The sequence below is a fragment of the Pipistrellus hanaki genome (assembly GCF_964339955.1).
Source record: "Pipistrellus hanaki genome assembly, chromosome: 1".
Classification (NCBI taxonomy): domain Eukaryota; kingdom Metazoa; phylum Chordata; class Mammalia; order Chiroptera; family Vespertilionidae; genus Pipistrellus; species Pipistrellus hanaki.
Window position 1 is genome coordinate 56,703,049 of NC_140503.1, and position 15,154 is coordinate 56,718,202.

General features: G+C 44.1%; 1 protein-coding gene across 1 annotated transcript; it reads right to left on the bottom strand.

Annotated features, from left to right (window-relative positions):
- Positions 1-1,053: 1,053 nt before the first annotated feature.
- Positions 1,054-1,420, bottom strand: LOC311620346 (large ribosomal subunit protein P1-like; the record flags this gene model as incomplete). The annotated part of the gene is made up of 2 exons (XM_084879661.1): positions 1,054-1,251; positions 1,301-1,420. 2 exons carry the CDS (start codon positions 1,418-1,420, stop codon positions 1,054-1,056), a joined length of 318 nt encoding a protein of 105 aa, XP_084735787.1.
- Positions 1,421-15,154: the final 13,734 nt, after the last annotated feature.

Consider the following 15,154-nt stretch of genomic DNA (forward strand, 5'->3'; position numbering starts at 1 on the left):
CTGCTTCTGCCACTGCCGGCTGCCAAGGCTGCCTGAGCCTTGGTCCTCACAGTTACAGTGGCTTGCTGAGCTTTGACCCAGCCCTTGCAGCAGCAGCAGCCGCTGCCATCCACTGCTAGTCTGAGTCTCTGGAAGCCCATGATGTGTCAGCCAGGCCAGGAGGGCCTGGGGAGGTCTTTTCTTCCTGGAGCCATTCTTCCCAGGGTGGCAGCCACAGCTGTTTGTTAGTTAGTTTGTTTTCAAATTTTTTTTTTATTGGAAAGCAAGCTCTGGGCTTGCTGTTCCTGGGATCCCTGGGCCATAGCATGTGCCTCTAGGCCTCAGTGTACCCCCTCTCCCCTCCTCCTGGGTTGAACTACTGGTGGTCATTACAGTCGTTACACCCTTAGGGCTTTTATTATATAGGATAATAGTATTTCACTGCCCTACAAACCCACTCACTCCATCTATTCATCCCTCCCTTCCCTCAACCTCTAGAAACCACTGATCTTTTTACAGTTTCCGTAGCTTTGCTTTTCCCAGAATGTCATATAGTTGGAATCATACAGAATGTAGACTTTACAAGTTGGCATTTCTCACTTAGTAACATTCATTTAAGTTTTCTCCATTCTTTTCATGGCTTGGTAGCTCATCTCTTTTTAGTACTGAATAATATTCCATTGTCTGGATGTAGCACAGCTTATTTGTCCATTAACTTGCCAAAGGACATCTTTGTTGTTTCCAAGTTTGGACAGTTATGAGTAAAGCTGCTGTAAGCATCCGTGTGCAGGTTTTTGTGTGGGCATAAGTTTTCAGCTCATTTGGGTACAATTCAATGGGAACGATTGCTGGATTGTATGATAAAAAATATGTTTATTTTTGTAAGAAACTGCCAAATTGTGTTTCAAAGTGGCTGCAGCATTTTGCATTCCCACCAGCAATGAATGAGAGTTCCTGTTACTCATCCTTGTCAGCAATTGGTGTTGTCAGTGTTCTGGATTTTGGTATCTCATCAGTATTTTTATTTATTTATTCCAGAACTCAGTGTTTTATTGGAAGTGTTACAAAAGAGGCTTAGTCTAAAAGGTCAAAGCCCATGTCATCCCCAGGCTCCTCAGATTCTTCTTTCTTTGCCTCCACTTTCTTCTCCTCAGCTGGTGCAGCAGTGGTAGAAGGGGCAAGGACTCCTGCTGATGCAGCACTAGCTGCCAGGGCAGGTCCAGCAGATCCTGCATTGCACATGAGGCTCCCAACGTTGACATGGGCCAGAGCCTTTGCAAAAAAAAAAAAAAAGCCTAAGACAGGAAGGCTCGCCATTTACACCAGCTGCTTTAATGAGAGCATTGATCTTATCCTCCTCATCCTCAGGCTGAGGGCTAGTAATGCAGGCAAGAGGAGACGGAGACCATGGTGTGGGCGAGTGCTGGGCAGGCACTGCCATCCATGCTAGGGGCTGATGAAGTGAGGGTCTCTCCCCACCTGGTCTTCGCTTCCCCAAGAAGCACCTGGCTGGTAGCTGGGGAGAAGCTCATTGTCATTGTAATTTTCATTTCCCTGATGCCATATGATGTGGAGCATCCTTTGTTATGCTTATTTGCCATCTGTTTATCTTTTTTGGTTAAGTGTCTGTTCAGGATATTTGCCTATTTTTTAATCAGATTGTTTGTTTTCTTATTGTTGAGTTTTAAGAGTTCTTTATAATTTCTGGACAACAGTTCTTTATAAGATGTATTTTTTGCAAACATTTTCTCTCAGTGTGTGGCTTGTCTTCTTATTCTCTTGACAGTATCTTTTGAAGAGCAGAAGTTTTTCATTTTAATAAAGTCCAGTTTATCAATTATTTCTTTCATGGATCATGCTTTGGTGTTATATCTAAGAAATCATCACCATACTCAACCAAGGTCATCTAACTTTTCTCCTATATTTGTTGGGAGTTTTACAGTTTTGCATTTTACTTTTAAACTTCTGATCCATTTTTTAAAGACATTTATATATATATTATTTATTTTTTTTACAGAGAGGAAGAGAAAGGGATAGAGAGTTAGAAACATTGATGAGAGAGAATCATTGATCAGCTGCCTCTTGCACACCCCCTACTGGGGATGTGCCCGCAACCAAGGTACATGCACTTGACCTGAATTGAACCTGGGACCTTTCAGTTTGCAGGCCTATGCTCTATCCACTGAACTAAACCGGTTTCGGCACTTCTGACCCATTTTTAATTCATTTTTATGAAGATGTAAGGTCAGTGTCAAAATTTATTTATTTTTTGTATGTGGATGCCTACATCTTACTTTTGATATGAGTATTTTATCATTAAAAACAAATGTAGAGGTTTATAATGGTCTTTTATTGCTTCATTTTGCAATGTTTACACTTTCTGTTTATCAACAACAACCCATACTCGTCTCCAAGTACTGTGAAAATCTGAGTAGGTTTAGTGTTTCTCAGCTTTTCCCCACTACCTACCACTTTTGACACATTAGATTAAGTTTCAGCCCTGGACCAATCTGTCAAAGAAACAGGAAAGGTCTCTTGCTATGACACGTTTGCCAGTGGCTGAGGCTTGAAACCAGGTGGGTGTTAGCTCTTACACAGAAGCAATTTTTTCCCATCGAAGAGGCGGAATCACTTGATCAGCTCAGCCTAAACCTTTGCTTTGTGTGAATCAGTCTCCCTGATATAAACAGAATCTTTTGATAAATATGCTTAACAATTGGCCTAATTCTTGAGAAACTTAGGGAAATAAAGAAGACAACAATTTCTGCTTGGGAAGGAGAATCAAATCTATATATAGCTGCGCTTTCATTGTATTGACATTGTATGTGAATGATTTTAATATGGTGATCAGCACCCTGAATAGACTGTGCGTGACTGGAGACAGTGATAAGAGAGTGGTAAACACATTTCCCAGAGAGGCTCATAGCACGCTCTTGTTCTCACAGCTATCTCCAGAGCAGAGCGTCCCGGGCTCAATTTCTCATCAAATGTGCAAGATAAGGAATGGCTTACAGTAGCTTTGACTCATCACTCTGAGCCCACGATGGGGGAAGGGAACCACCTCTCTCTTCTTCATGCTCTCATGCCTTTGCTATTCCAGTGAAGGAAAAATCAATACCTAACACAGAGAGCAAATCGTGCATCAGCAGAGAGGCAGCGCGTCCCGGTGCCTGCCTAAAGAAGATATCTCTGGCAGGCCCTGGCCAACAGAAGTCCTGGCCGCAGCTAGCAGTGAATTTTCTATGCACAAGGGAGCATGTTTGCAGTAGGTCCATAGCAGGTATCTCTGCCTTCCACTGCCCCTCATTGCCACTCACCCCTCTCTTTCTTGAACCAGAATCCCCTCCTGCTGGATTCCCTTAGAATTTATTGCACACCAGCCAGCAATGAGCAGGCCAGGTTGAAGCCCAGCTTGAAGGAGGGTGTCCATGTTTTTAAAGCCAACATTTCTTTCTCCCTGTAGCGTTCCCTTTAAAATGAATGGTGAATCTGGGTCACAGACACCGAGATAGGCTGCTCAAGGTGCGGTGGGAAGTTGCATCATTTGCCTTCAGGTTGTAAAGCACTTATTTCAAACAGAAATGAAAAGGCTGCCCCAGCAAGAAAGCAGTCTGGCACTTAACAGAAGCTGCAGCCAGCAAGAACCACCCCAAAGCTGCCACTTCCCAGGGATGTGGTGATATATTTTGAAAATATTTTGTTTTGCCCTGGCTGGGTAGCTGTTTGTTAGAGTGTCATCCTAATATTTCAAGGTTGTGGGTTTGATCCCAGGTCAGAGTACATCCAAGAATCAACCAATAAATGCATCAATAAGTGGAGTAAAACAAATCAATGCTCTCTCTCTCTCCCCCTTCCTCTCTCTCTCAAATTAATAAATAAAAATTAAAAATATATTAAAATGCTTTATTGTAAATTACTTTGAGTTTTATATATTGATGTATATGTTATCCTATCTATGTAAATTACCTACACTAATAAAAGAGAAATATGCAAATCAATGGTATATCTGTGACACCCACCAGCCAATCAGGAGTGAACATGCAAATTAACCCAACAAAGATGGAATGTTAATTTGTATACACAGGCATGCAGCAAAGACTGAAGGCTCCAGTCCGAGCAAAGACTGAAGATTGAAGACTGAAGTCTGAAGCCTCACTGCGGCCAGGAGCAGAGAAGCCTAGTCTCAAGGCTTGGCTTCTCCGCTGCAGCCAGAGTGAAGCCCTGGGTCCTGGGTGCCAGAGGAAAGCCAATGCCAGCAGCCAGGGGAAGGAAGGCCTATTGCACAGATCTTCGTGCAATGGGCCTCTGGTATGTATATAATCTTACATATACACACATATAAATTTCAGACTTAACTAGGAAAGGAAGCTTCTTGGCTGTGCACAGTAGTCCATGGAATGATTGCCTTAAAGGATTTGCCAATGAATATTTAAGCACCTTTCCTCTTAGGACTAGTAATATAATAGTAGCCATAATCATGCTAGTTACAGCAATAAAAACAGCAATGATCACATGTTGAATATGTTCCATGTCTAGACACAGTGCTTAGTGCTTTATGCATTTTTTCTTATTTCTATTCTCACAACAGTTCTGACTAGAAGATGACATTCTCTGCATGTGTCAGAAAATACAAATAAAGACAGAGAACCCCAAAAGGCCTTACATTTACCATCTGCATTAGTTTTAGCCATCTGTTCTATTGGAATGTGCTGTCCAATTCCTTTGGAACATGGTGTGGAGTCTGCAATTATGAAATCAACCTGAAGATTGGTTGCCTGTTTTAAATGGCATTTGCAGGTTTTATGGTAAAGGTTAATATTAAAAACAACAACAATCTTAATAGCAAAAGGAACCTTCTATTGAGCACCTACAATTCAACAGGCACCGTTTTAATGGCATGGCATATGTTAGCTCATTTCAGACCTTTGAAATGGGTATTATTGTGTCCATTTGTAGCCTAGGAAACCGAGGCTCAGAAGGGGTAGATGACTTTCCTGAAGGTGGAAAGTCAGGTGTTAAACGGCAGAAGCAGTGTCAGAGCCACACTAGCCTGCCCCCAAAGTGCTGTGCTGCCCGGTGTCTACACGAGCTGTGTGCGGCAGGTGTGAGCCCTCCACGGCACAACTGCTGTGTAGGTGTGTGCGTGCGTGCGTGGCAGGTGGGAGGGGTAAGCTGTGAGAACTGGGGAAGGGGTGAGGGTGCCTGGCAGGAGCAACACAGATTGGTCTCTGGGACTGAAGTCTTTCTTTTCTGGATTATGTCTCCTGTGTCCTTCATCCTTCAGTGGAAATGACCTCCATGCCATTGTATTTATAATGTAGGGAAAGAACTCTGTCTGCAGGGAGGAGGGGTTAAAATTCACAACTTGGTCAGAGGCCAGCACTTGAAGACCTGTTTTACACTCTCACAGGAAGCTGTCTCTCCACTCTGCTGACTCCTACCACAACCATGTTCTATGATGTCATTGGGACCTACTGGCCACAGCTGATTAATCCAAGGTGGGCCAGTCTGGTTCTTCCCCTGAAATATGGATTTGGGACTCAGAGATACCAGCCTCTGTGGGAGCTGTGTATGACCTGGGAAGTTGAGAATGCTGATCAGCAGCAAGAGGAGTGATGTGGACAGACTGAAATGCACACAGAGAGAGTAGCAGGCACAAGGGCATCCCGGAGACAAGTCTGGTCTATCTCTGAGGCCTCACTGTGTCCCTGACCTGGGGTTCAATGAGACCAGATATAAAAAATTCAATGCAGTATGGCAAACTTCCATGCTTGTTTAAATCAATGAAATCATTGGCAGGCAAAGGTTCTTACTTCTGGAGTGTTTAAGGCCCAGTGCCAGGTTAGAGGACAGTGCTGCAGGGAGGAGGGGGGGGGGGGCGGGGGGAGGGGGAGACAGAGGATGCTGTGAGAAAGAAGCCAAGGAAAGTGACTGCATCCCTGAGTTTCCATCAAATCCTGAGAAATGGGCAGTGGTAGTCATAGAATTCCAGTAATGGAATTCCCTGTCGGTGGCAGGAGGAGAGCTCATCTTCTGCTCCCTTCCTAGCCCCTGCTGGAGCAGACTGGAAGGGGTTGGGGGAGCGCACGCACTGGGCAGGGAGCCCAGAGTAGCAGTGGAACAGAAGCTTAGCTCCCAGGGAGCCCATGGAGGAGATGGTGGCACCAAGAAAGGAAAGGGAGATTGTCAATGCCACACCCTATGGGAAACCTACAGAAAGGGGTTTGGAGGGACTGGGGGCTTGTGACCTGTGGGAGGGTGTGCTGTGTCACCACTGTTGTTGAGATGCTACAGGATCCCCAGGGCTGATGTGGTGTGAAGCAATGAACCCTATAATGCTGAGAAGGGCAGAAATGAATCTGGACTCAAATGAAGGTTCTCTAGCAAAGCCAACTTACTCTACTCAAACTCGAGTATGGAGCATTGTCTCCCTGCCAGGGGCATGAGACCAGGGGAGCTCACCAAGGTCCCCCCCACACCCCCAAACAGACCCACCGCCATTCTTTAAAAATGTACCCCCACCCTCCTTCCAGGCCTGTTCCCCGCTCCCCCCTCCTTCCCTCTGATTCAGTCCCTGGGGCCACATGTTTCTGCCTTGAAGCATGGATTCTAACTCTGTAATGGTGGTTAAAAAATCCAGGAACCCAGTCAGGTAACAGTCTTACAAGACCTCACTCTACTTGACTACATTACCTTTCCTTCCTTTTAAAAAAAAAAAAAAAAAAAAAAAAAAAAAGAGAGAGAAAGAAATGAATTATCTTTGCAAGGAGAAGTGCCTGAGCAATGCTATGCTTGACTGAGAAATCTATCCTTTTAGATATTTTTCTAAATAAGAATCTTTAAACCCTTCTTATTTGTTTCTTCTATGCATGGAAGCTCACTGGCCTTTCTGACAACAATTGTTGTGACCCGTGAGCAGAGTATCTCCAACATCCCTGGCTCCAGATCATCTTGGTGATGATGTGCTTTGGGTTGTGTTAAGGAGGAATTGATCCTTTGTAAGTCACTGCACACGTTTTATACCCGAATCAAAGAGAAATGTTCATGGCCGTCATTGTGCTTGATTGAGTCCTTATGCAAGACAATCTGGAAGTGTTTACGCAAGGCATTATGAACAATTAATGATTTACTCATCTGAGTTCTAACAACGTGTCCCTTGTTACCTGGGGTCCAGGAAAGGAGCACCTAAGTGCAAAATGTTATTAGTTTTTAGGGACAGGATGAGGAGATTAGAGGCATAACCTGGCCCTGGTGAAATACTCATTCTCGGGTAAGCTGCTTGCAGTTCAAATTGTAGTAGCAAAGAGGCTTAAGGTCCCCACTCACATTAATCTTTTAAGCAGAAATGAAGCCTGGAAACTCAGACACCTCCATAGGGAGAAGGTGCCTGGACCATGCACTGTAGGCATCCTAGGAATCACGGTGGGATCACAGCTGGAGGCCCGCCCACCGGCCTCCTGGGAGGACCTTTCACGCGGACTCTGAGCAGGCTGGGGTGGACAGGGGTGGGCAGGGTGAGAGGCTTTGTTTGGCTCCAGGAGGCACTTCGTCAGGAAAAGATGAGACACACATTTCTGACTGATGGGCTGTTAAGAGGTTTAAAATGTTTGACTTGAGTGACCTTAGGGAGAAACACCATCCTCTCTGGCTTAATGTGAATTAAATTTTTTGATTACTCCAGAGGAAGGAAAGGCATCAGCTCCAAGCATGCTTATTTGCGGAGAGCAAAATGAAATTAAACACTCCAGCAGAAGGCATTTTAGCGGCTCGCTGATCCCAGGGCATCGCTCCTTGCCACTCACCAGCAGTGGAAATTTGATTTGAGGGTAACGAATATTTTAAATGGAGTATCCCGAATCCACCTAACCATGTTTTTATCCAGAGAGAGTAATTGTACTAATTTGTTTATCCTGGGGAAGAAATGATGCATTTTAATATATTTTTCCCTTTCAAGGAGGTTGCTGGAGGTCTCTCAAGTACCGGAAGGAGAATTCTGGATAGGAATGCATGGTCCCCTGAGGGCTGGCATTTTGTGGATTTCCATATCCACTCATGCAGAGACCCCCCTCCTGGAGATGGGATGCTCAGATTTAAAAGAAAAGAAAAGAAAAAAGAATCTTGGGAATAAAAGAAAGTCTTATTGTTTTCATAAAAGTGTGTGTGTGTCACTAGAGCAGTGTTTCCCAAACTTTTGACATATGTGTACCTTTTCTATAATTTTCATAACGCTGAGTACCTCTTGTACTCATGAGAACGTAGAATTAGGCGCAGCTAAGCACAGTGCAGTGCATATCCCCACCAAACTCCGGTGCAACGCATACCCCCACCAAACTCTTCCCATACCCCTGGGGGTACGCATACCACACTTTGGGAAACACTGCACTAGAGCATGCTCAAGCTATCTTGATTATAATCAGAGAGCCCATGATGTGTTGTATGCATATAGGTATATTTACAGTCTGGGGCCAAGAGTTGTCATATTGTCACACTATTATCCTTGGGTGTTCCTGTGAATATGTCAAATCCTTCTGAGTTTGCAATGATTTGGACTTCATTATTGTTAATTATTGCTGGTGAGGGTTGAGTGCGGCAGGGGGAAGGCATGACTTCGATGCTTCTGAAGGTTCCTTATAGCCTTTGTTTGGGGATTCCATGAAAAAACAAATTAAGAAAGGACAAAGGAAGGCAAGACAAACAAGAAGATAGTCCCCAAGATCTTGGTTTTTTCAAGTGTGCTGCAATCTGTTTCTGATTAAGGCTTGAGCAGGCAGAGGCGACCAGGTGGGCAAGCTTGACTTTTCAGTGCCCAAGCAAGACTTTACAAAAAAGGGGGAGGGTGCGAGATGCCCTGCCAGCCTACATGCCAAGGAAGAGAAGGCCATTAGCAAAACGTGTGGCCTCTGCAGATTGGTCAGCAGATACTTCGTTGTTGTCAAGCAACGTCCTTTGGGAAGCTCGGTTTAAATTGTAACCCCAGATCTTTGACAAAGGAGATACTCTCTCTATCTCCTGTTGCTGGAGCAAATAAAAAATCTTCATATATTCTGAGTAGGGAAATGAAACTTCCGTGGCAAATCTCATAAAAATGTGCCCTGGAGATGAAAAATGGCATGCAAACCTCAGCCATCTGTATTAGTTATGAGAAAAGGCAGTGTGGACAAGGGAAATTATGAATTATGAAGTATTTTGAGGTGTTGCATGTTAAGGGAGACACTGATGAACTACAATGTGTCTGGAGCTGGGCGACGGCCGCTGATCCCGGTGCCGCCCCTGAGAGTGGTGGGGAGCACAAGCTTAGTGTGGGCTCTGAGACCCCTCCAATCATTTGAGAGAATCAAGGGCTCGAGAGCACTTAGCCTGGAAATAGATAACTCAGGGCAAATACAACAGCTCCCTGGACTGAATGAGAGCCTATCAGCTCTGATTTCCAGTGGCAAGAATTCTGTTTCTACAAAAGACAGTGCTAGACCGGTAAGTAAAGTTTTATAGAGGCAGATTTCTACTCAACATAGAGGATCACTTTCTAGACATCAGAGTGGTCTGATAGCAGGATGGGTGACCCCCAGGAATAACTCTATCTTCTTGTACTATAGGTTTCAAGCTGCACCTGGACACTGGCCTATCTGGGATGGTATAGGGAAGATCTCTGAATTGAATCAATAGATTGTCCAGCCACATGCATGTGCTTCTACACATGTAAACCAATCTGTATGCACTTAAGAAACTATATTGGGTCACACATGAAACTTGAAAAGATGAAGTGTATCTCCAGTCTGTCATTTCAGGTCCATCCCCTTTAGTATCCTATTTCTGGGCCCCTCCTTTCTTCCTTTGATTTGTAATTGGTTTTCCTGCTTCCAACCTCTCTTCTCCATAATCAATTTTTCACAGAACCTTCAGTGCATTCTTTTCTAAATTCAAGTCTATTAACTTTATTCCCTTGTTTAAATACATTCAGAGGCTCCCAACTCCTATCGGGAACACATTGGAGGTGCCTTGGTGTGGCCTACGAGGCTGGTTCCTGCTGCCTCTGCCTTTATTCCCTGGTGCATCCATGCCTCACCAGGAGCCATGCCGCTTCATGGCTCCTTCCTTCTCCTTGTGAACACCCTTCTGTCCCTCAAAACCTACCTCAGATTTCAACTTTGGGTCACCTCTCCTGACAGTCCCAGATAAAGTTCATCACCCTTTTTTTGGCGGTGACTTCATGGGATGCACTTCTCTTGTTGTGTAGTTCCTTCTGTTACCTGTCTGTGTCTGCTGCCATGTCTATATATTCCCAGCCTCACAAAAGCAAGGCCTGGGCCTTGGGCATCGGCCCAACCTCCCTGAAAGCACAGTGCCTGATAAAAAACAGGTGCTCATAAATACAGGCAATGCCATCAAAGAGAAACCTCTGGGAGACAATAACATCCATGCTTGCCCTAACATTTGTGAGTCCTGAAGCAACAGTACAAATGGAAGCTTGCATGCCAGATGTCTAAGAATTTAGAACTTAGAACTTGTAAATCAAGCTAACAAACTGTTCTGTAAAATAGAGTTTATCTCCCCGCTTTGACAAATATACCCTGATCAGGGCAATAGCAAATATGTATAAAGCTTCGTATTTTTAATGACTGAAAGTCAGCAAAATACCAAAGAAGACTGAATTTAAATATTAGTGTACATGTCTGAGAATTCTTTTAATGAGTTGGTGACATTTGCATAAGAATAAAATGAAGACATACATAATTCATAAATTACCTTATATTTATCCCATTAAATTTATTCTTTTCCATTAACCAGCAAAAACCACTAATTATGTAATTTTCACACAAATTGGGTTCTATTCACAGTGATCATCTAAATAATTGAAATGCTATTGTAGTCAAGATACACAAGATTTACATATATTTTCATGAAAGATGAATTAACAACAGCCAAAAATATAACATTATTTTCACATATATTTTCAAAGACTTTAAAATAAATCACTTAAACAAAGCTAACATTTTAAAATTTAATTTTTGAAAGGTTAACTAGACTTTATTTGATGTTTTATAAAATAAAACTATTTATATTTCTAGCATCCAAAGTCCATCTAGATGCCAACATAAAACCTCAGTATTATACTTCAAACATGATGTGTATATCCTATATAATCCTATATACTAAAAGCATAATATGCTAAGTGTCCAGTTGCCTGGTAAGTGGTTCAACTAATTAGCATAATTTACATATATAAAAAGCCAGTGACTGGGACACCATAACTACCAGAACGACCAGTCATTATGATGCCACAGTGGACAGCGAACAGGCCTGATTGGGGGTGGGGTTGGCTGGCCAATTTCTCTCCCCCCCCCTCCCCCCTATGATCCTTCCCCTTGGCCAGCCCGGCCCCCAATCAGCCCTTCCCATGCCAACACCCCAATTGGCCTGCAGCCCCACCCCCAAACAGCCCTCCCCATCCCAATTGGCCTGCAGCCCCTGCAGCTGGCCCCACCCCTGATTGCCCCCCCCCCCCCCAATAGAGAATGAACTGGCCAGCCAACCTCATGCAGCTCCCACCCCAGATCAGCTCCCATCTTGATCAGGGACAGGGCCTGCTTGCCAACTGCCGGCAGCCCTGCCCCGGTTAACCCCACCCCCTGATGGTACCTCACCACTCCATCAGCCTTCAACCTCTCCCCCATCCAGCTTTGCCCTCAATCAGCCCTCCCACTCTGATCAGGGGCAGGGCCAGCCAGCCAACCTCCCACAGCCCCTCCCTCCACTGCTGACCCCTGATAGCCCCCCCACCCCAATTGGGAGTGGGATCCATTGGCCAATCACCCATAGCCCCTCCCTCAGTCAGCCTGGCCCTGAACAAACCCAGATCAGGATGGGCCAGCTGGCCAACCTCCCACTATCTCCTCCTCCTGACAGGCAGGCTTAGCTTCTGATCTGCCCCAATTGGGGCCAGGCAGGCCAGACTTTACCCATGCACGAATTCGTGCATTGGGACTCTAGTATACTAATAATATGCTAAGGCTGCTCAACTGCTTGCTATAATGTGCACTGAACACTAGGGGGGAGACACTCCAACTGGTGGTTAGCTTTCTGCTGGAGTCCTTCAGCTGATTGAGACTGAACAAGACAGGCCGGACACTCCCTGGAGCCCTCCTGCAGTCCCTCCCCTGCTGGCCAACCTCCTGTGTCTCTCCTTGGTCTCAATTGTGCATCAGTGGGGTCCTTCAGCCTGGCCTGTATTCTTTCACATTCCAGAACCCCTCAGGGAATGTCAGAGAGTTGATTTTGGCCTAATCCTGCAGGCCAGGCCAAGGGACCCCACTGTTGCATGAATTTGTGCACCGGGCCTCTAGTATCTACATATTTAAATGCAATATGATTTATTTAACATGGCAAAATATTCCTCAATTGCCACATGCAACTGTCTGAGTACCTCGGTAATTCATGAGTCCACATAAACCACAAACTGGAATGTGAAGAGAAGCAGATAAATGGTTTCAGTGTCACTGAGAAATGTACTTCATTGTGTATAATTCCATTGCATTCATGCCATCTTAGAGAAAGGACTTGATGAATTAATTAATTTGTCTTCTTGCTTACTTAAGCACAAATTCTCTCCATGCCCAGAAGTTGTCTGCCTCCAGTGTTGGACAAGTGGCAAAACAGCTTCAAGTACAGTTCCTTTGTGTTAAGGACTTAGGGCTAGAGCTTCAAAGTGGTGTTTGCCTGGGACCTGAACAGTGTTAGTTACTGGAGCAGAGGCTTAAAGTTCTGGGCCAGGCTTGTCAGTGCCCAGCACCAGATCTTGAGGGACCAAGGCGTCCAAATGTTCTTTAGCACATTTGTTTAGATGTTCTTTAATCCATACAGGGCCCTCTAAAGTGTAAGCTACAGGGCACTGACTCCTTTTGATTCAGCCTAAGGGGCTCACTGGTGGAAATTATTGTTTACATGTGTGCATTTAAAATAACTAGGTCTCTTTTCTATTTAAGGTGTTATTTGCAATCTTCTTTTTTACTTCAAATTCATTTCCCAAAGACCTAAAGTAAGGGCCATGAAGTAGGGATAAAGAAAGCTGACTTTGAATTCTAGCATTGACACTAATTCATTCAGTGAGTCTGGGCAATCGGAGTCTCAGTTTACTCATCCGGAAAATAAGGATAGTTGTTAGGTTAAACAAGGTAAAGTTCTTTCTAATAAAGAAACAGTTCATAAAGTAAGGGGCACATTTGGCATAGTCTTATATTTGTTTTTCAGACTTACCACAACAGAGGACCACAGACTGGCAGCCTTAAGCAACAGAAATTAATTCTTCACAGTTCTGGAAGCTGGAAAGTCAACATCTAGGTGTCAACATGGTTGGTTTCTTCTAAGAGCTTCTCTCGTTGGTATGTCTTTTTCCAGTGTGTTCACATGTTCTTTCCTCTGTGTGCCTGTGTCCTCATCTCATCATCTTATGTCACCAATCATATACAATAGGATTAGGCCTAGCCTCATATCATCATATAACTTTAATTACCTCTGTAAAGACCTTGACTCTGAATACAGTCACATTCCCAGGAACTAGAAGTTAGGATCTCAACAATTCAGCCCATAACAAGCTTTATCTCTCTTTTTAAAAGTGCATTGATTGTTTGATTCTTGTATGTAGCCCTGATTGAGGATCGAACCCACAACTTTGATGCATCAGGACGATGCTCTAACCAACTGAGCTACCTGCCAGGGCTTTATCTCTTTCTTTTAAGTGAATTTTAGATTCCATTTGCATTATTTGAATTCCAATGTAACAATTTAACTTTACTGGCAAATGACTATGCTTATTTGGAAACTGGTTCCTGTTGAGGATAACTATGGGAAAGCAGTCACTGCAACATCTGTCTATTTGAAACGCCATAAGCCCCTAACTATAGTGAATAAGCTGTCTGAACCCAACAGCATGCCATGCTCCTCTCTGTTCTGAGGAGCTCAGATGTTTTCCCAAAATGTGTAAAAGAAAGGCCTTCAGCTCCCTATGGTTGGGCGAGGTGGTAGAAAGACATTCCTCTTCTGCTGGAGCAACACCTGAGTGAGTGTGAATAAGTGTTGGGGGGTTCAGAGCCCAGGGGCCTTGTCTGGCCTAGGTGGCGGTGTGAGCGACAGGCGTGGCCTGGCCGGTGGCATGTGGGGTGCGTGCCCAGTTCTCCACACCGCTTTCCAAGCAGTAAATGACAGTGTCAGAGTCAGAGAGTTCTTGGCTATTGGGGAAAATTCTACTTTTCAGCTGATTTGAAATCAGGTCTGTGGAAAGCCAAGGGCTGGACCGAGAGTGTCATTCTTGGCTCCTGAGAATCTCCTGGGGCACAGGGACACTTTTCTGCTTTTTTTTCTGGAAGTAGGAAATATTCTAATGGAACATTTCTCAACCTGTGTCAAGTATTGATCCTTTCAAAAGGAAAAATCATTTTTCATTGTTCCTCGTATTATGAACCTGCATTATTAGGTTTCAATATAAAAGTAAGTATAAATCCTTTTGCCTTGTGACTCCTTTATGGCTATGAAACCAAAGCAAATTTGGAAATGGAATACAAACAAATGTATAAAACTTGTCACATTAAAATTATCATTATTTTAAGGTGGAAAATCATGTTTTACCATGACAGAGACATGAAATATGTGTTTGATATTCAGTGTTTATTTTATTGACCTTGATTTTGAGGATGAGGATAATCTCATTTGAGTCACCATCATGATAATTTTAACAGTGATTAAATTTTGTTTGTGAATTTGGTTGACCAAGCCATCTAATAGCACACCTCAAAATAAAACGTAATGAGAATTCACCTTTAAGAACTTATCACCAACATGCTATGGTTCACTCCATTAAGGGCTCCTGAAGTCTCATGTAGATGGGACCTGAGTCCGCACCTGTCCAGAGGGCACATAGTGCAGTTAGCTCTGAGCAGGTGCTCTGCTCTGGGTAGGCTGGTGCTATCCCAAGCCTTGTGAGGGAGGACACAGCATAACCCATGCTGTCACCTTGCTTTTCTGTGAAAGCTTGGTTTCTGCAGCTCCAGGTGACATCATTATCCCAGGGAGGCCGGTGCTCAAGTTATGGGGCAGTACTTAGTGATGAGGAACTGCCTGGTTCACTGGGGGCTTTACATTCTGTATAGTACTTTATCCAGTACTTAACATGAATTCTTGAACT